This window comes from Theropithecus gelada, chromosome 1, assembly GCF_003255815.1.
Source record: "Theropithecus gelada isolate Dixy chromosome 1, Tgel_1.0, whole genome shotgun sequence".
Lineage (NCBI taxonomy): Eukaryota > Metazoa > Chordata > Mammalia > Primates > Cercopithecidae > Theropithecus > Theropithecus gelada.
Window position 1 is genome coordinate 121145912 of NC_037668.1, and position 21223 is coordinate 121167134.

General features: G+C 42.1%; 1 protein-coding gene and 1 non-coding gene across 5 annotated transcripts in view; both read right to left on the minus strand.

Annotated features, from left to right (window-relative positions):
* Positions 1–12872, minus strand: part of FAM69A (family with sequence similarity 69 member A) — a 132259-nt gene extending 119387 nt beyond the window's left edge. For 3 of the 4 annotated variants that reach the window (XM_025353499.1, XM_025353492.1, XM_025405887.1), the window contains exon 1: positions 12577–12872. In XM_025353499.1, coding sequence (XP_025209284.1) covers positions 12577–12630 — 54 coding nt within the window. In that variant the 5' untranslated portion in view covers positions 12631–12872. The remainder of the gene's footprint in view (positions 1–12576) is intronic. The other variant, XM_025353484.1, reaches the window with a different exon arrangement.
* An 8247-nt stretch (positions 12873–21119) lies between these two features.
* Positions 21120–21223, minus strand: LOC112615652. The gene has a single exon (XR_003117433.1). It is a non-coding gene; the product is annotated as a U6 spliceosomal RNA (small nuclear RNA).

The following is a 21223-nucleotide window of genomic DNA, read 5'->3' on the forward strand; positions in this document are numbered from 1 at the left end:
CAAAAATTAGTCAAGCCTGGTGGCACTTGTCTGTGGTCCCAACTACTTGGGAGGCTGAGGTGGGAGGATCTCCCAAGCCAGCAATGTTGAGGATGCAGTAAGCCGAGACTGCGCCACTGCACTCCAGCCTGGGGTGACAGAGTTAGACCCTGTCTCAAAAAAAAAAAAAAAAAACCACGTCTATTATATAGAGCATAATGATCTCATGATGATCTCCAAATTTTTTTGATAGTACAATCCTTTCAGGAAAATAGTAATAAGCACAAATCCCCAATATAATTATATTTAGTTATTTGTAATCTATGTAAAACTATGACTATACTCATCTATTATATGTATATTGTAACTTACACAAAAATAAAAGTTCTAAGTATGTAAGAATAATTTTGAATGCATTTTTCAAGGTAGGGAAATACTTACAATAATACATCAAAATACAGAAAATCATCAGTTATTCTTACATAAAAATAAACATTTTAAGATATTTTTTAAAAGCATACAAGCTGGGCAAATGATCTGAACAGACATTTCTCAAAAGAAGACATACAAATGGTCAAAACAAGGATAAGAAAAAATGCTCAAAGTCATTAATCATCAGGGAAATGCAAATCAAAACTTCAATGAGCTATCATCTCACCCCAGTTAGAACAGCTATTACCAAAAAGACAAAAAGTAACAAATACTGGCAAAGATGCAGAGAAAAGGGAACTCTTACATATAGTTGGTGGTAATGTAAATTAGTACAATCATTATGGAAGAGTATGGAGGTTCTTAAAAAAAACTACAAATAGAATTACCATATAATGCAGCAATCCCACTACTGGATATTTATCCAAAGGTAAGGAAATCAGTATGGAGAGACAGCTGTACTTCCATGTTTACTGCAGCACGATTCACAATAGCCAAGATAGGGAATCAATCAAAGTAATGGAATACTATTCAGCCACAGAAAACAATGAAATCCTGTCTTTCACAGCAATATGGATGAGCCTGTAGGAGAGTATGTTAAGTGAAACAAGCCAGGCACAGGAAAATAAATACCACAAGTTTTCACTCATATGTGGAAACTAAAAACATTGATCTCATAGAAATAGAAAGTAGAAGAGTGGTTACCAGAGGTAGAAAAAGGTACAGGGGAGAGAGGAAGAGCTAAAGATTGGTTAACAGATACAAAAGTACAGCTAGATAGGAGGAATAAGTTCTAGTATTGTACAGCACTGTAGGGTGACTCCAGTTAATAATAATTTATTGTATATTTTCAAATAGCTAGGAGAGGATTTTGTACGTTCCCAGTTTAAAGAAATGATAAAAGTTTAAGGGGATAGACATGCTAATTATCCTGATTTGATCATTATACTTACATGGAGACTTGGTTGTATAATAGGAAAAAATATAAATGTTATCAACTTTGGCAGTATAAAAGTAAAAGTGTAGCTGACAGAAAGTGGGAGGGATATTCCAAGGCAGAGAGGAAAGGTAGGGTAGACACGCTGACACATGAGAGAGCATGTTGTCTGGGAAACTGGAAGTTTTTCAGGATTGCTAGAGCAAATGGTACATGAGGTGGTGGTGGAAGGAATGGAACAGGTATTGAAATATCACATTGTACCCCATAAATATGTACAATTATGTCAACTAAAAATAATTTTTAAAAATTTTTAAAAGGGTAATTACCTTTTTTCTTTAAAAAATAGAGACAGGGGTCTCATTATGTTGCCCAGGCTGGTCTCGAACTCTTGGGCTCAAGTGATCCTCTTGCCTCAGCCTCCCAAAATGCTGGGATTACAGGCATGAGCCACCACACCCAGCTAAAAGGTAGTTAACTTCATATTCATATATATATACACACACACACATAGATATATATATATATACACACACATATATATATATTTTCCCCCACTGAGGTGGAGTTTCACTCTTGTTGCCCAGGCTGGAGTACAACTACACAATCTTGGCTCACTGCAACTTCCACCTCCCGGGTTCAAGCGATTCTCCTTCCTCAGCCTCACAAGTAGCTGGGATTACAGACGCCCACCACCACGCCTGGCTAATTTTTTGTATTTTTAGTAGAGACGGAGTTTCACCATATTGGCCTGGCTGGTCTCAAACTCCTGACCTCAGGTGATCCACCCACTTAGGCCTCTCAAAGTGCTGGGATTAGTTAACTTCGTTTTTTAAAAACAGCATACAAATAAAGAACCAACGATTTGACATTCTTCTTACCCACTTCTCTACCCTCCCACTCCCACCCCCAAAATTAGAACTTCACCTTCTTCCAGGAAGTATATTCAAGGAACTTAAAAAACTTAATAAAGGTAATATACTTTCCAAAAAAAGTGTACGATAAATAAAATTTCAAATAATTCCCTTTCTTTTCTTTTTCTTTTTTTTTTTTTTGAGACAGAGTCTCGCTCTGTCATCCAGGCGGGAGTGCAATGGTGTGACCTCAGCTCACTGAAACCTCCGTCTCCCGGGTTCAAGCAATTCTCCTGCCTTAGCCTTCGAGTACCTGGGATTACAGGCATCCATCACTACGCCCAGCTAATTTTTTTGTATTTTAAGTAGAGACGGGGTTTCACCATGTTGGCCAGGCTGGTCTCGAACTTCTGACCTCAGATGATCTACCCACCTCGGCCTCCCAAAATGCTGGAATTACAAGTGTGAGCCACCACGCCCGGCAATAATTTCTTTCAGTACTCAAATTAAGCATCTTATGCACCTCCCAGGATGTGTACAGTTTTCTTTAGACATACAGCTATAGAAGTCAGAGGCACAGTGACCAGGAAATCCAAAAATATAAATGGTTAAAGAGAGGCTACCTTTAGTGAATAAAGCTGGGGGTAGGATAAGGTGGAAGGAGAAACAAAGTTTGTATCATAAGCTCATCTATACTATTTGACTTGCTGTGTACACGTTCTTTCAGATAAGGAATTAGTTTAATCAGTTCTATAAAACTCTGTCTCTTTACAAGCATGTATGCTGATTCATTTCATTCAACAAATATTTTTTCAACATCCGCTCTGCCCTAGCCACAAAAGACAGAGAGAAAACTGACATTTTAGCTCTCAAAGAGATCACAGTTTGGGATGGAAGAAGGATATGGAAACCACTGACAACATTTCAGTCTTGTAAGTGCTTAAGAGAAGAGCGTGCCAGGTATCATACACTCGCAGTTTGGGTCACAGAAGAGGTACACTAATACTGTGGAGTATTAAGGAGGGATTGCTGAAAGGTCACTTCCTCTTCAAGTTGAGACTTAAAGGACAAGTAAAAAAAAAGACAATAAACCAGATGAATGGGTATGGAGAACAAACGGGGAAAGGACATTCTAAGGCAAAGAGGAAAGGTGGGGTAGACACGTTGACACATGAGAGCATGTTGTCTGGGAAACTGGAAGCTTTTCAGGACTGATAGAGCAAATGGTGCACGAGGTGGCAGTGGCAGGAATGGAACAACAATATAGGAAGGGGCAAGAAATGAAGAGTGGTGCTCAGAACTCTGCATAGTCTCCTAAAGGCAATGGGAAGCCACTGAGGGATTTCACCAGCAGGAAGCGAGACCTGAACAAATTACTTTGGAAGCAATGTGGAGGACAGATCTGAAAGGGGCAGACTGGGCTATTACAATGGGCCTAATTAGACAAAAGGAGGATGTGAATTACAGTAACAGCAGAAGAATGAAGATGAGATGATGCATTCAAAAGGTATTTGGGAGGCGGGAGGATAGCTTGCTTGAGCCTGGGACGACGCTGCAGTGAGCCACTGCACTCCAGTCTAGGAAACAGAGGGAAACCCTGTCTCAAACAAACAAACAAAAAAGAATAGTGTTTATGGTAAAAACAAGTATTTCCAAATGTAATTGTTAGCAGCTATTTTCATTTTCCTTCCTTTAATAAATATCCAAAACTCCTTTCACCGTTATTGCCAGAAGGATTAATACAATCATAGCTCTCTTATAAAAATCTCTTCGTTGGTACCATCTTTAAACCTAATATTAATAGAAAAGGCACAAAATATTTTAAGAAATATTTACTTTTTTTACTATTAGAATTCAATTATATCTTCCTGTGGAGGCAGAATTCTATAGATATCCACCAACATTTCCACCCTCTGGTTATTTCAAATACTAATCTAAGTACTGCTGTGAAGGAGGGACTTTGCAAGTGGAACTAAGGTTACTAATCAGATGACTTTAAAATAGAGATTATCCTGGATTATCTGAGTGGATCCAACGTAATCATACGAGCTCTTAAAAGCAGAAGAGGAAGGCAGAGGAGTTAGTGAGATGAGGCAGAAGAGGGAGGCAGAGAGATGTGAAACAAAGGACTCCACCCATAGTTGCTGGCTTTGAAGATGGAGAAAGGGAACCACGAACCATGAAATGCAGGTGGCCTCTAGAGGCTGAGAACAATCCCAAGCCAGCAGCCAGCAAGCAAATGGAGACTCAGTCCTGCAACCACATGTAACTGAATTCTGACAACTGTAAAGAATTTGGAAGCCGAATCATTCCCAAAACTCTAGAAAGAAACTCAGCCCTGGTGACACTGATTTCAACCTTGTGAAACTTGGAGCAGAGAAACAGCTGAGTCACACTATGCCCTGACTTCTAAGTTAACAAAACTGTGAGATCAGGGTACAAACAAATGGGCGTTGTTTTAGGCTATTAAATTTGTGGTAATTTGTTACAGGAGCACTGCAAAACTAATATTCTTTCTTTAATCACTGACTTAAAATACTCTGTCAAATCTCATTTTTCTATTAAGAGATGTAACTTTGAACAGAGTTCATACATTTCCAGTCATACTCAATTACTATAAAATCCAGTCTAATTTATTTTTCCCAAACATATTTTGAAGATGTTTAAACCTACAGAAAATTTTGAAGACTAATACAATGAATACTCTTATACCCTATACCTACCTATATTTATCAACTGCTAACATTGTTCTAATTTATTTTCCTTTTCACCCTTCCTAAATGTACATAAATACTCCCCCGCCCCCCACCTTCTCCTTCTCTGTATCAGGCATTCTAAACTGTAGATGATTTTGCCCCCCAGAGGACAACTTATCATCAGGAAAATGAAATTAAAACTACAATGAAATACCAACTCACACCCATGAGAATGGCCACTCTTTTAAAAAAAAAAAAACACCAGAAATGTCTGGAGACATATCTGATAGTTACTACTGGGGGAATGCTACTGACATCTAACAGGTAGAGCCCACAGATGCTGCTAAACATCCTGCAACACAAAGTCCCACACAATTATCCAGCCCAAAATATCATTAATGCTGAGATTAAGAAACCCTGCTTTCTGCATATGTGTATACAAACATTTTTTCCTGAACTATTTTTTATTTATTCCTGAACTATATTTTTCCTGAACTATATTGAAATATTTCCTGAACTATTACTGTAACTGTAAGTTACAGACATTATGATACTTTTTACCCTAAAGGCTTTAGTTTTGGCTGGGTGTGGTGGCTCACGCCTGTAATGCCAGGACTTTGGGAGGCCAAGGTGGGCCGATTGCTTGAGCCCAGGAGTTCGAGATCAGCCTGGGCAACACGGTGAAACCTGGTCTCTACAAAAACACAAAAACTAGCCAGATGTGGTGGCGCATGCCTGTGGTCCCAGCTATTTGGGAGGCTGAGGTGGGAGATCGCTTGAGCCCGGAAGGCTAGGTTGCAGTGAACCATGATGACGCCACTGCACTCTAGCCTGGGCAACAGATTAAGACCTTGCCTGAAAAAAACACTACAGTTTATATTTTCTAAAAACCAGAACACTATCTCATACAGCACAATTTAACATTGATACAATACTACTATCCAATATACAGTCCATTTTCAAATTTCCCTATAATCTAAAAAAAATCCTTTATGGCTTTTAAAAAAAAATACAGGATCCAAAGAAGGGTACATAGGATGGCAGCCTGATCAACATTTTAGATTTAAAATAAATAAGGAGTCCCAATTTTCAAGCAATGGGGGACAGGGAGTAAAACTTGTGGCATTAGCTCTAAGATCTAATAGTCTATGACTCTGATACCATGCTACATCTGAAATGGATGTACTAATTCAGAAGCTTGTTAATACATTAAAAATCTCTCTTGGGAGAATATCTTCAAACATGTTTACCCTGTACTTAAGAAAGGTGAACTCTGTTCTCAATAACACATAACCCTGTTGAATAAAAATATCAATCTGAAACAACAAATCAAGAAGGAACTTTCTCCAAAGAAGATACACAAATGGCCAATAAGCATATGAAAAGATGTTCAACACCACTAATCATCAGGAAAGTGAATAAAAACTACAATGAGGTATCAACTCACACCCGTGAGAATGGTCACTCTTAAAAAAAAATAGAAAATAAGTGCTGACAGGGATGTGGAAAAATTGAAACCCTTGGGCATTGTTGGTGGGAACGTAAAAGGGTAAAACCACTTTGGAAAACAGTATGAAGGTTCCTAAAAAAATTAAAAATAGAATGACCAGGTGATCCAACAATCCCACTTCTGGATATATAGAAAAATTGAAAGCAAGATCTCAAAGAGATATTTGCACTCCCATGTTCATTGTAGTACAATTCACAATAGCCAGGAGGTAGAAGCAACCTAAATGTTCATCGACTGATGAATGGATAAAGGAAATGTGGAATATACATACAATGGAATACTATTCACCTTTAAAAAAGAAGGAAATCCTGTCATACTCTACATGGGTGGCATCATGTTAAGTGAAATAAGGCAGTCACAAAAGACAAATGCTGTGTGATTCCACTTTTATGAAGTATAAAGCAGTCTAATGGAAACAGAAAGCAGAATGTGGTCACCAAGGGCCAGGGGCAGGAGGAAATGAGGAGTCGTTCAATGGGTAGAGTTTCGACTTTGCAGGATGAAGAAGTTCTAGAGATCTGCTGCACAGAATTCAAGACCAGTCTGGGCAATGCAGTGGGACCACTGTCTCTTAAAAAAAAAAAAATTAAATTATCTGGACTTGGTGGGATGTGCCTGTAGCTACTCAGGAGGCTGAGGCAGTAGGATCACTTGAGTATGGGAGGTAGAGGCTGCAGTGAGCCATGACTGTCACCCAGACTGCACTCAGCCTGGGTGACAGAGGGAGATCCTGTATCAAGAAGAGAAAAGAAAAGAAGAAAAGGGGGAAAAAAAAGAAAAGGAGGGAAGCTATTTATGTGTCAGGACGACGAGTATATGGGAAATCTCTCTGCATTCCTCTCAATTTTGCTGTGAACTTAAAATGGTTCTAAAACATTTAAAGTCTTTAACTTAAAAACAAAATCTGAGGCACTGAGAAGACTACAATGAAGAAACACTTTTACTGTATGGTCCAGTCTGAAAGAAATGTGGTAAGGATGCAATCTCCCTGAGAATTCACCATTTCTTTGAGCTTCTAACAAAGGTTCAAAAGCAACTAATGGTAATATCAAATGGCTCTCTGTACACATACCAGTCTCAGAAAGCTAATCATAGTTCTGGAGATTAAGTTTCAGGCAAAGGCAAAAGCTAATCTCTGAACAGCAGGTCTAATAAAGTTAATGAGAACTATACAAACTACAGATCTTCTCCCTCTATTGTCTTTGGAGGATAGGGAACAACCATAGGCTCTAATTATCCTTAGATTTAAAATAATCCCAGAGACTGAAAATGGGCAAAAAGCCATATTAGTCTTACTACAGTATTTGGCGACATTACTACTATTACCAGTTAATCTGTATCAGTAACCCTGTCTGGCACTAAATCTCACAAAATATCCACATTAACTCATAAGGAACCAAACCATCCACAGAAGTCACGTTTGAAAAATTGTACTAATATGAGCCAAAGTGCCAGGTATCAGAAATGTTAAACAAGTGCCAACACCCTAGTTAGAACATGCCTACTACCTATTCACTCATGACAACCCTACTGAACACATACTGAAATTGCTAGGGCAGTCATTTTCAAGAGGATACTTCAAAAACTTTAAGCCCTTTACAAGCAAAAGGGCTTGGAAACCTTCAAAGGACCCAAGTATATGGGACTTCAAATTTCCATTAGAACTGTACCAACTTTTCATATGCAACAGAACACATAGGCAGAATGATTGGAATGGAAAATGTGTATAATCTAAGTACAGAGAATTATGCTGAATTGTCTTAACTTTCATTCTTTCAGGACTTAACAATAGTGAGAAGGAAGAAGGTATTTTAAACCAAAACCAACAAATTACAGGGTTGCTGTGTTATCAGCTTCACTCAGACTACGAGTAAACCCTAAACAAAGTAGATCCTAGTTTGTAGAAAACACACTGCTAAAAACAGACAAATGCAGGTGTCATTCTGGGTTATCACACCCAAGCAGGCCACAAGTAGTATGCACTATAATGGCACATGGAAGAAAAATACTTCTAAAAATGGTTTAAACAGTTAATACACCCACAGTTTCTGATCTCAGAGGCAGGATTCTACTCTGTTCAATGTGCTGCATCATTTAGCCAGTCCAGGAAGTGTTATTTCCCAAGTAATGTTTCAACAAAATATCTAGAAAACACGGAACTGTAAATTAGCTTGCTTGCTCTGGGCAAGATGCCTTGCCATGAGCAGCTTGTTGCTCAGGTAAATGTCTGTTGGCTCTTCCAGGCAGGTCACAAGTCCTCCGAGCCCACAGAGAGGCTGCACAGACTAACAGTGTGCCTGCTCGGCTCCCCTGGAGGAAGTGCTCCCTACACCAAAAAGCTGGCCTTGGTGGAATCTGCAGCAAAAGGCAGAGAGAAGAAGGACCACTTTCATGAGATAAACTCGGTTCATTTATTTTCCTTTTTTAACAGTTTTATGGAGATATACTAATAATTCACATATCCTACAATTTATTCATTTAAAGTATAAAGTTCAGTAGGTTTTAGTATATTCACAGACTTGGGCAACCATCACCACTATCAATTTTAGAACATTTCTGTCCCCCTCAAGAATACCTCGTATTCATCAGTAGTTACTCCCCATTTCCCCCCCAGGCAACCATTTATCTATTTTTTTGTCTTTATATAGATTTGCCCATTCTGGACATCTCATATGAATGAAATAATATGTGATCTTTTGTGACTGGTTTCATATATTTAAGGTTTTTAAGGTTCATCCATGTTACAGTGTGTATGAGAACTTCATTTCACTTTATTGCTGAATAATATTCTGTTGTACACATACACCACACAAGTTCTTTTCTTCACAGGCAGTAGAATCTCCTTTGCTATATAAGCAAAGCTATAAACAGTGATAAGGTGCCTGCATTAGCTCATGAATGTCTGTTATGGCTGAAACTATATCATTAATTGCATAATGCTACAGTTTTCCAAAAGCATTATGAAGTGCCACTGGATTAATAAAAATACTGAGAATGAAGTTCCTTTACAAGTAAGCTGACTGCTTGGAAGTTTTCTCCTGTACACTGCAGAAAAAAGGGAACTTACAGCTCCTAAGGCCTGAACACCTCAGGACATAACTGGTCTTTGACCCCATCCAGTTAAAGATAAACAGCAAAACTGCCAGTATACAAAGCTGGTCTCTGCAGCCTTTCTCTCCTCTTCCTGGCCCTCCATCTCTTTCCTCTATCTGTGAAATAAATCCAACTTCTTCCTGTCCTCTTACCCTTCCCCACCCCCAAACAGAACAAGATCTCTCATACCTGCTGAATAGTTATACCCTCACTCTAAATTAAAATAATACATGCATTCATAGGAAAAGTTACTTAAACCAAACATCTGTATTCTAAGACATTCTTCCAAAACATGAAATGAAACTAGTTTCCCTCATAAGAAGAATTTCTGGCATAAATGAGCTGATAAGAGGAGGGTTTTTTGTTTTGCTTTTTGCAGAGAGACCCATTGAAATCACAGTAAACCCACTCCATGGCAAATCAGATTTAGTCAGTAATCTCAGGTTCATGCATATCTACAAGGGGGTGGGAAAGAATAAATTGTTGTTAACTTTGTTAGGCATGATAATGGTATTATGATTACATCTAAAAATACCCTTATCTACTAGAAATGCATACTGAGGTACTTAGATGAAATGATGTGATGCCTGAGGTTTACTTTAAAATACTTTGGTTCAGCCAGGCATGGTGACTTATGCCTGTAATCCCATCACTTTGGGAGGTCAAGGCAGGAGGACTGCTTGAGCCCAGGAGTTCGAGACTAGCCTGGGCAACACGGCGAAACCCTGTGTGTACAAAAAGTACAAAAATTAGATGGGCATGGTGGTGTGTGCCTGTAGTCCCAGCTTCTCAGGAGGCTGAGGCGAAAGGATTACCTGAGTCTGGTAAGTCGAGGCTGCAGTGAGCCCAGATGGCGCCACTGCACTCCAGCCTGGGCAACAGAAGACCTGTCTCTAAATAAATAAATAAATAAATAAATAAATAAATAACGGATGGAAGAGGGTTTTGGGCGAGGTGAAATGAAATAAAATATTGATGAGGGTGGCTGATAGGCATATGACAGTTCATTATTCTTTTCTGTTTTCTGAATGTATAAAAATATCCATAGTAAAACACTTTTTGTTGTTGTTGTTGTTGTTTTTGAGACAGAGTCTCGCTCTGTCGCCCAGGCTGGAGTGCAGTGGCGCAATCTCCGCTCACCACAAGCTCCGCCTCCCGGGTTCACGCCATTATCCCGCCTCAGCCTCCCGAGTAGCTGGGACTACACGCGCCCACCACCACGCCCGGCTAATTTTTTGTATTTTCAGTAGAGACGGGGTTTCACCATGTTAGTCAGGATGGTCTTGATCTCCTGACCTCGTGATCCGCCGCGCCTCGGCCTCACAGAGTGTGGGGATTACAGGCGTGAGCCACTGCGCACGGCCTGTTGTTGTTTTTTGTTTTTTTTTTGTTGTTGTTTGTTTTTAAGAGGCACGGTCTCACTCTGTTGCCCAGGCTGGAGTGCAGTGGCGTGATCTCTGCTCACTGCAATCTCCGCCCCGGGGCTCCAGTCATATTCCCACTTCAGCCTCCCGGAGTAGCTGGCACCACAGGCCCCCTCCATCCCACCCAACTTTTTTTTTCTTTTTCTTTTTCTTTTTTTCTTTTTTTTTTTTTTTTTTGGTATTTTTAGTACAGACGGGGTTTCACAATGTTGCCCAGGCTGGTCTCAAACTCCTGAGCTCAAGGAATCAGCCCGCCTTGGCCTCCTAAGTGCCGGGATTACAGGCGTGAGCCACTGTGCCTGGCGGGTAAGAGTTTTTTTTTGTTTCTTGTTTTTTTTTTTTTTTGACTCACATAAAAGACTACAAAGAGGTACCTGGCCTGGGTTGAATTCTAGACAGGGTTCTGAGAGTGTTACTCAAGGGCCCAATTACTATTGGTGATGCTTGCTACAAAGACTCAGTTTTATTCGTACACGCTTAATATCATGGGTTGTCAAATCATTCTTCCAATTTGCAGTACATCACTCGTTTCAGGGTAATGACTTAATACAATTTTCAAACAAAAATGTAAGATTTACTTGCCCAATGATGGTTATCTTCTCAACTTTTTTCATAATTTATAAAAGCACCAGCTGACCCTAAATCATCTACCAATATCTTTAGGCCTTTTAATGCAAGCGGTAAAGGAATACTGTCCTCTGAATGCAGCGTTGGCTAACACTGCTGACCCACGCAACGCATTGATTTGTAGTTGTTTTTCCATCGGAGTGATGGATTTGCGCTCAGCTACTCGCGGTGTCTACTAGGTCCCCCTGGTGACCAAACAGTACACTTAGGCAGTAGTAGGGTTCCAAGGCACAGACTGGCAGCGGAACAGAGGGTGGAACGGGAAATCATGAAAAATTAACACGCGAACAGTACACACGACATGACTGAGAATCACGTTTGCATTGCTGGGGTATTTTGGATCCAAAGACGAGCCACTAGCCCCTTTCCTTTAAAAAGCAAACACCCATCCGCCTGGTTCAGGTTTATCGATCTCCACCTCCCATTTAAATCTTGGGTGTGATGGAAAGACCCAACCAAGGGGCTCGGCACGAGGCACACGCTGCTTTTTGGTGTCTGGTGAAACACTGGTGTGACAAATTGTCATAATTTTCTAAGATACGGAGGAATGCTACACCACCTTTCCTACCACCGACTTAAGACCCAAGACACGGAGTCAAGAGCAGCCGACCTGCGGGGGCCTACGGGGGAGGGGGGAAAGCCCCGAAAACACCAGGGAGAAGGCGGCCCGTCGAGCTCCGCCTGGAGGGGCGCAGGGCTGCGGGCAGCGCCCGGAGCGCGGGTCGTACTCAGGTCACGTCTCGGGGCTCTCAGGGTGAGAGGGCGAACCCGGGCGGGACGACCCGGGCCCTGGAGCCCGGCTGGCCGCGGCGCGGTAGGCGCGAGGGCCGCGGTGGGGGGCGTCGGCAGCGCAGCCGAGGGGGCAGGGGAGGGCGCGCCGCCAGGTGCCTGACGGCAGGGGGCAGCGGGGTTCGGGCGGGCGCAGACCCAGGGAGGGAGGAAGGGAGCGGGGGCGAGTCCCGCGCTGCGCGGCAGGGCGCACGGCCGGGTGCTCCCGCAGCGGGTGGCTGGGCGGCCGCCGGCCTACCTGGAGGTAATAGGGTTTCCTTAGCCAGGCCCCCGGACAGAGACTCCTCGCCATGGTAATCACACATCGCCCCGCCGCGCTGCAGTCAGAGGCGGACCCGAGCGCTGGCGGCCGGGCTCCCCGCCTCCCCGCGCCTCCCCCAGCCTCCCCGCCCCCTGCCCGGTCGGGCCCGCCCACTCCTCCGCCCCCGCCGCGGCGAGCGCCGCGCTCCCCTCGGCCCGGCGGCAGTAAGGGCGGCTAGCGACCGGAGGCCCGGCCTCCTGCTCTGTTCGCCCGGCCGCCGCGGCTGTCAGAGAGGCTGGTGCCTACTCCGCCATAAAGGGGAGTCGCACCTCGCCTCCGCCGACACAAATCGACTGCGCCTGGAGCTTAAAGGGGAGGCGCGTGGAGGCGGGAGGGGGCGCCGCGGGAGCGGGGGTGTTGCACGCTCTGTGCGGATTGGGTCGTGGGCCTTGCTGGCTGATGCTGCGACCCCCGGACCGCGCTGGCTTCGCAGTCTGCTCTGGCTTCCGGCTCCCCGCGCTGCGCCTCGCTGCGCGTCCCGCCACCCGCCCCGGCAGCACCGACGCTCCCCATGGACTCTGCTTCTGGAGTCAGTACGTGTCTGGACGGGTTGTTTCGAAATTCAGGGGAAGCTTGGGGCTCCTTCCCTGGGGACTGGCTCATCCTCCCTCGCTCTTGGTGGCGGTCGAGGGAAGGGGGCGTCTGCCGCAGCTGGAGACGCAGACCGGGGCATCCCCCCAGGACTGGGCTCAGCGTCGAACGCGGACAGGGCGCCCCGCTGCTTAAGTCGGTGCCCCGCTACCACTCTCCAGTTAGCCTCGAATGGCCTACAACTTTTTTTAAAAATGTACTTTTAAAAAATTCCGACTTTTTTGTTTATATTGTTTTTAAGACAGCTTCAGAGTTTTCCTGGCCCCACCCAGGAACACTGATTTCAAAAGAAAACAAAAACAAAAACACCGAATTAAATACAGTCCTGAAGGCAGGGAGCCTGGGACGTGGCCTGCTACTCGGTTAAGGCTACATAACACTGGGTGTGGTGTCTTTCTTTTGACAATGAGTTCCAAATAAGGGAAAAAAGAGCCACCCTACTAGGAGAACAGCTGTTGATCCAAGTGACTTGTAATGGAAGAAGCTTTTTTTTTTTTTTTTTTTTTTTTGGCTGCTTTTTACCCCACCTACCACCTTTAAACGTGATGCTAACAAAGTTTAGGTGGCCCGTTAGAGCTCATTTGGGCCAGTTTCTCTGAGAAGCGGTTTCCCCAGAAGCAAACCATTACTCCTTCTCACTTGGTTTTTACATAAGCCTTGTTCAGGTGCCTTGTTCCTGAAGAGATACCTTCATGTCTGCCCCTTCCCTCAACCCACACACAGACACAGGTTTTAAACCTCGGTGATTTTGGTTGTGGTGGTGGTTCTTTCTGTTTTTGAGAGGGGTCTTACCATGTTGACTAGGCTGGACTCACACTCCTGGGCTGAAGCCATCCTTCCGTGTAGCTGGAACTACAGCTACTTGGTCTTATTTTATTGCTTGCAGACAAACCAATTTTTCATTGATTTTGTTTGGGTTAAGAGATGGTAATTTCAGAATAAGATAAGGGTGAATCCTAGTGGTTTCATGCATTCATTTAATAAAGATTTATGAGTATCCAGGCACTATTCAAGTTGTTTGGGTTACATAAACAAAACAGACAAAAATCCTTGCTCTGGTGGATATGAGAGAGAGGGGCAATAAATAAAAATGTAATCAATAAAATCAAATAGGATAAGAATGCTAATAAAGGTTATGGGGAAAACACCAAGGGAAATGGAGAAGACTACAAGTAGAGGAAGTTTGAGGCAAAAAAGGAGTTCAGTTTTCGACAAGTTACATTTTAAGGTATCTATTAGAAATTGAAGTGGAGATCTTGATTAGGCAGTTGTATGTGTGAATGAGTCTAGGATTAAGGAGCGTGGTCCAAGCTAGAGGTATATGAGAGATATCAGCATTTAGATGGCGTTTAAAGCCATGAGACTGCCTAAGATCATGGGTAGGAAGTGAGTGTAAATAGAAGATGACTGAGGATGGAGCTCTGGGGACCAATGCAGCTTTAAGGCAGGGTAGTGGATGAGCCAGCCAAGGAGACTGAAAAGGAGCTGCCAGTGAAGTGGGAGACCCGAGTGAGGTGCCCTGAAGCCGAGTGAAGCTCGTAGACCTAGCAGGGAGTGCTCCCCCGTGAGTGAGCACTGAGAATTGACTGTTGGATTTAGTGACATGGAGGCCATTGATAACCCTTCAGTGGAGCAATAGAGGAAAAACTTGATTGGAGTGGGTTTAAGAAAAAAATGAGAGGAGAGAAACTGGAGATGGCTAATACAAACAATTCTTTTGAGAAGTTTGTTTACAAAGGGGAGCCCAAATCTGGGACAGTGACTGGTGGTAGAAGCAGAGTCAAAAGAAGATTGAAAAAAAAATGGGGAGAGGCCGAGCACAGGAGGTCAAGGATGCAGTGAACTATGATCCCATCAATGCACTCCATCCTGGGTGACAGAGTGAGACCCTGTTTCTTTAAAAAAAAAAAAAAAAAAAACAAGAAAAAAGTGGTGGGGGCAGAAATACTTGTTTTGAATGGGAATGATCTGGAAGAAACGGGAAAATTCATGTGGAAACAAGAAGTGAGAAGTGCTGGAGTGGTGTCCTTGAGAGAGAAAAAGCGTTTGAAAACTAACACACAAGTGGAAGGATCATCTGTAGACAGGAGTACAGACTGTTCATCTATGGAAACAGGCAGGCAGGTGGGTAGGCATGGTAAATAGGAATCTTTGGAAGTTCTCTTCTGATTGCTTCAATTTTCTTAGAGATGTAGAAGGGAATGCTATCAGCTGAGAGGAGGTGGGAAAGATTATGTGAAAAGGGAAGAGAAGGTGTAAAATGTCATCTAGGAGAATGAGAAGACAATGGACCAGAAAATAATTGTGTGCTTGTTGAGTGTCATGTAGGGCCCACTTCAGTTTATGGTCATGAATTTAAGTGAGACAAGCTAGTATGAGTGTGCTTCTTTCTCCAGCAATAATTAGCTCCTGGGAAGAGTAGGCTGAGAATTCTGTTTAATCACATTTTACCAAAGGAATAAGAGCAAGGAAGTTGAGGATATAAGCAAGGGCATGATTATGATTCACCATGGAACTTAAGATGATTAAAGAGGGAACAGTGGATAAGGAGAGGTTAAGGACAGTGAAAAGGTGGTAGGATCAATAAATTGCAAGTTGTCCTGGGGTTGAGGGGTTGTAGGAGTCTAGGGAAAAGAGAGAATGATCTGGAAATATAGGAGGTATATAATAGTCTGAGGCTGGGCATAATGTCTCGTGTCTGTAAATCCAGTACTTTGGGAGGCTGGAATGGGAGGATCATTTGAGGCCGGGAGTGCAAGACCAGCCTGAGCAACATAGCAAGACCCTATTTCTACAGAAAATTTAAATATTAGTCAAGCATGGTGGTGTGCACCTGTAGTCCCAAGCATGGTGATGTGCACCTGTGCACTCCGGTGGCTGAAGCGGGAGGATCCCTTGAGACCAGGAGGTGGCGGTTGCAGGAAGCCATGATTGTACCATATATTCTAACCTGGGCAACAGAGTGAGACACTGTCTCTAAATATATATCTATATTGCAAGTCTGACTCCATTTTTTATATGTACTGACAGCTTTGAAGCCCTGCCAGTCCTGTTTCCCCAGTGCAAACATAAGAAAGCCTAGATGCCTTTGATGCCAGCAGGAAGTACAAACCGTGCAAGACCCAGCCCATATGAGAGAGCCCTCACTGTGGTCCTACCCCTTAACCACCATGACATCCTAAGATAGTCTCCTTTCTTTGCTCCCTTAAGCCATTTTTGAACCAGTTTGGGAGCCTGCCCTGCTCTCCCCAGAAAGCTGCAGTATGTGAACAAACTTTTTCACACCCTCTTGGTGCATGTGTAGCATCATCAGTCTCAACATCCAAATTAAATTTTAGGTGCAGGAGCCCATCTGGCTTCTTCTGCAGGGTGACCACAACAATGTGGTAATTTTAGTGGGATCCATGAAATTGAGACTCTGGAGGAGTGATGAAACCTAGGGTGGGATATGCGACCATGGCAGTGAATGGCTAAGGGATGTGGAGGCAGGATCATTGGAAGAGAGTCAAGGACAGACTGTCATACAGATTATATGCATGTGTATTAAAAACAGTAAGACTTAGGACAAGGGAGGTGCTGGGGAAGATGTCAGTAGCAAAAGCTAAAGTCCTTGATAAATAAGACAGTGACTGTGAGTGAGTAGGTGAGGAATGGGGAAGGTGAGTGACAACATCAGAGGACATGAGTTTTAAAAAAGATAATGGGCAGGGGCAGGAATTAGGAGGGAGGAAGAATAGCTTAAAAAAGAAGCAAGGAAGAGCCCTCTCCTCCCTCCCACTCCAGTGGTATGAGGGCGCTGGGAAGGCTGCAGGGACAATAGCATCCACAGGAATCAGCCAGGTTGGCGTTAGGACAAGAAGGTGCAGGAGATATTTAAAGAAGCAGTTGAGGATATAGAGGATTTTGCTGATGATAGACAGAGGGCACAGTGGGACTTCTCAAGAAACTGGGGAATCTTGAGAAGAGTTCAGAATAGTTGATGTGAAGAGCCTTGAGAGGGTCAGGTGGAAAGTGAGGGAGGCCTGGTGGTCTGGGGTTTCTCATGGTAAAGGATATAAACAAGGATAACAAGGACAAAATGTGAACCAAATGAGAAGAAATGGTTATTCGGGTTTCCTTTTAGAATCACCCAAGACTAAATGAAATTAATGTTTTATTTGAATGGAGAAAAGTAGTTTAGAAGATTTTCATTTCAGACTTCAGTTGCTTCCCTTGTCTTCACATGCCCCAAGACCCTGGCCCTCCAGGGCCCATGCTGAGGACCTTGCACCCAGGTGGGTACAGTGAGCTCTTGTATCACTGGACTTGCAGTTTGGCTATAAATCCACTTGGATGAGTCCCAAGATGGATCTAAGCAGGTTGGCCTTGGCAAATTTAGGCAAGATCCTTTCTGCCTCTGGTCTGATGTTCTCCTGAACTCTCACTGCAGAGGCCTGGCCATCCTTTATGTCATATACTGGACCTACTTTACAAACATCCAAATGTACTTGTGCTAGTGCCTGTTCTTATGGCCCTTAAAAATTTCATTTTTTCTAAGTAAAACCTAGCTAATCCAAAACTAATTCATATGGTTGTGTTCAGAGGTGCTAATTTGTGGCCTCTTAGTCATTGTCACATGTAATGTAACGTTGGCCTTCCAGAGACAAAGAAATTACTCCAGTGGGTTCCAATACAGGAAAATCAAGATCAGTGGACTTTCAACTTTCTTGTTTGCACATTCTCAAAAGAATTTTGAAAAATATATGAATTCTCTGATGTTTTATATCAACATCCAAAATTTTTATCATAAAATTAAACAATTGTAAAGAAAGTAATTTTCAGTTTTGTGTTGTAAATATTGGCATTAAAAAAAAAAACAAAAAACTGTGGCTGGGCGCGGTGGCTCACGCCTGTAATCCCAGCACTTTGGGAGGCCAAGGCAGGTGGATCACGAGGTCAGGAGTTCAAGACCAGCCTGGTCAAGATGGTGAAACCCCCATCTCTACTAAAAAGCAAAAAACTTAACCAAGTGTGGTGGCAGGTGCCTGTAATCCCAGCTACTCGGGAGGCTGAGGCAGAGAATTGCTTGAACTTGGGAGGTGGAGGTTGCAGTGAGCCGAGATCACACCACTGCACTCCAGCCTGGATGACAGAGCGAGACTCCATCTAAAAAAACAAAACAAACAAACAAACAAAAACCCAAAAACTTGTCATACAACTCTTAAGTGTATCCAGTGGAATATATATAAATACCTTGATACCTTAGTATCATGTACCTTGATACCATTTAAAGAGTATCATCCTTTAAGTTATAAGATTATTTATTTAGCTATCAGAAATATAACATTGTTCCCTTTTCTTCTTCTTGAACTTTTATAATTCTTCTTCCCTCATACAATGTTATAGTTTTTTATTTTTATGCTAATTTATTTATTTATTTATTTAATCTTGCTCTGTCACCTAGGCTGGAGTGCTGTGGCATGATCATAGCTCACCATAATCTAGAACTCCTGGGCTCGAGGAATCCTCCCATCTGAGCCTCCTTAGTACCTAGGACTTACAGATACATGGCACGATGCCCAGTCTCTATTTTTCAACCTATCCTACTTCTCCGTATAATAGGTAATTTTTAAAATGTTATTTTAATGTTTTTTATTTTTATTTTAAAATTTATTGTAATTTTTGAATATGTAATATTTTCATCTGGTTCAAAAATAAAAACTAAATTAAAAGTATTCATTGAGAAATTTTACTCTCCCTTGTCCTACCCCCCATAGGTAATCACTTGTTTTAGTTTTAAATTTATCCTTCCAGTGCCAATTTTTTACATGAATAAAAGCAAATTTGAATATATATTTTTAAAATTGAATATATATTTGTTTCATTTCCCCTTTCTTACCTAAAAAAAGTTACTTTATTACATTTTTTTAAAACTGCAGAATGGAAACCTATTAATTAGACTAATGAAAATGTACTAATTAGACCAACATCAAATCACACTCCTGATAAGAATCTTTTCCCTTCTCTTTTGCTTTGACAGTAAGGTTAGATCACAGAATTCAACTGACATTCTTCAAGGACATTTCGGAAACCTGTGGTGTTTTCAGTGCTTTAAATTCAATACCAATGAGAACACAGGTTGCTAATGTCAGCCCTGGGCAGATTGTATTTTGTTTCTTCCAATATTTACAAACTGGGACATTTTACATAAACATCTAGATTTCTGGCTCTTCTGAAAATTAGATAAGCTAACCAAGCCTCTCACACACACCAACGGTGGGCTGGTGTGACCTCTGTGTGGCACTTGTCCTGCGGTCTGCTATAGACCCTCTCACTTCCTAGTTTTCTTGCTTCAGCCCTCAGCATTTATTTATCTTTCCCATCTGGTCCCTGTAGGCATTTGACTTAGCCACCTCTGAGTTAAAATCATAGCAGTGACTTGGGAAAGTACACTTAAAGAGGAGCTTCTTTGAAGCTTCAGAATGGGAAGCAAGAAAGGAGCAAATGAAGCGAATAGAGACAGATTAGGCTCTGGATTAATGATTCCATGTTTTACCTGAAATTCCTCAGATAACAGGACAAGTGAATTCTTTCCATATACTGTGTAGTCTATATTCACCTTCTCAGGCCACTAGATGATGCAGGGTATTGGTAAGCCAGGGTGGTGACTGAATTTGCACCCCAGGAAAAATGAAATCTATTGCGATTGAATCATGAGAACATAGACTGAAATGAGAGACAGAGCTCTTTTTTATCTTCTATGAAAAGGCACATTGGACATTGGAATTTAAAAATACAGTGGTTCCCTAGTTTTCTATTAGCACTACCACCAAATATTAAGAATCTGTTGTGTCTAAAATTTTATAAAATGCTGTTCAGAGTATGGAACACAAGAAACTTATAAAGTAGGACAGGTATTTTATGTATCTGCTTTTAATGTAGAATACAGTGCTTTAAAAAAAGAGGAAGAATGATAAGAATTTGAAGGGAAATTACAATTTATTGTTACTTCCTTAACACCTGGCCTACAGAAGGTAATCCATAAACATTTCTTAAGAGAATAAAAGAATGAATGAATAAATAAGGCTTCCAAGAAGATAAGAAGTATAATAATAAAATAGGTTTTAAAAAGGTTTTTACCTGAAAAGCAGCATTCAAAATCTGAAACAGTCATGAATGACAATCTTTATTTTGTTCTTTATTCTTATCAGTACATTCCCTGAAGAAGTGCTGGGGCTTTTTGGAATAGTTCTTCAAGAAAATGAAACACCTATAAGAATTTGGTGCTAAGATTTTGTCTGACTTAAGGCATAACACTTTTAATTCTTTTTTTTTTTTTTTTTTTTTTTTTTGAGACGGAGTCTCGCTGTGCTCCCAGGCTGGAGTGCAGTGGCGTGATCTCAGTTCACTGCAAGCTCCGCCTCCCAGGTTCACGCCATTCTCCCGCCTCAGCCTCCTGAGTAGCTGAGACTACAGGCGCCCGCCACCACGCCCGGCTAGTTTTTTGTATTTTTAGTAGAGACGGGGTTTCACCATGTTAGCCAGGATAGTCTCGATCTCCTGACCTCGTGATCCACCCGCCTCGGCCTCCCAAAGTGCTGGGATTACAGGCTTGAGCCACCGCGCCCGGCCAACACTTTTAATTCTGGATCTTGAAATTCCTCCTAATGAAAATGTTGCACTAAAAGACTTATATTGATAATTCACAGTGACTGCAGCAATAATGTCAGAAATGAACATCACATGAGACCTATCACATAGAAGTTACTTAAGGATTCACCTTATTGTGGTGGGTTATAGACTTCAGGAGGATATGAACTTGTCCTGAGACCATCTGATGACATTTTCAGTCTCTGGCAATAGTCTCTGGGATTTTGTGTAAACTGTCAATGTCATAATATACAGATTTTTAAAATATGGAATGCTTCACAAATTTGCCTGTCATCGTGCAGAAGCCATGATAGTCTTCCCTATATGGTTCCATTTTTAGTGTATGAGCTGTCAAAGCGAGCAT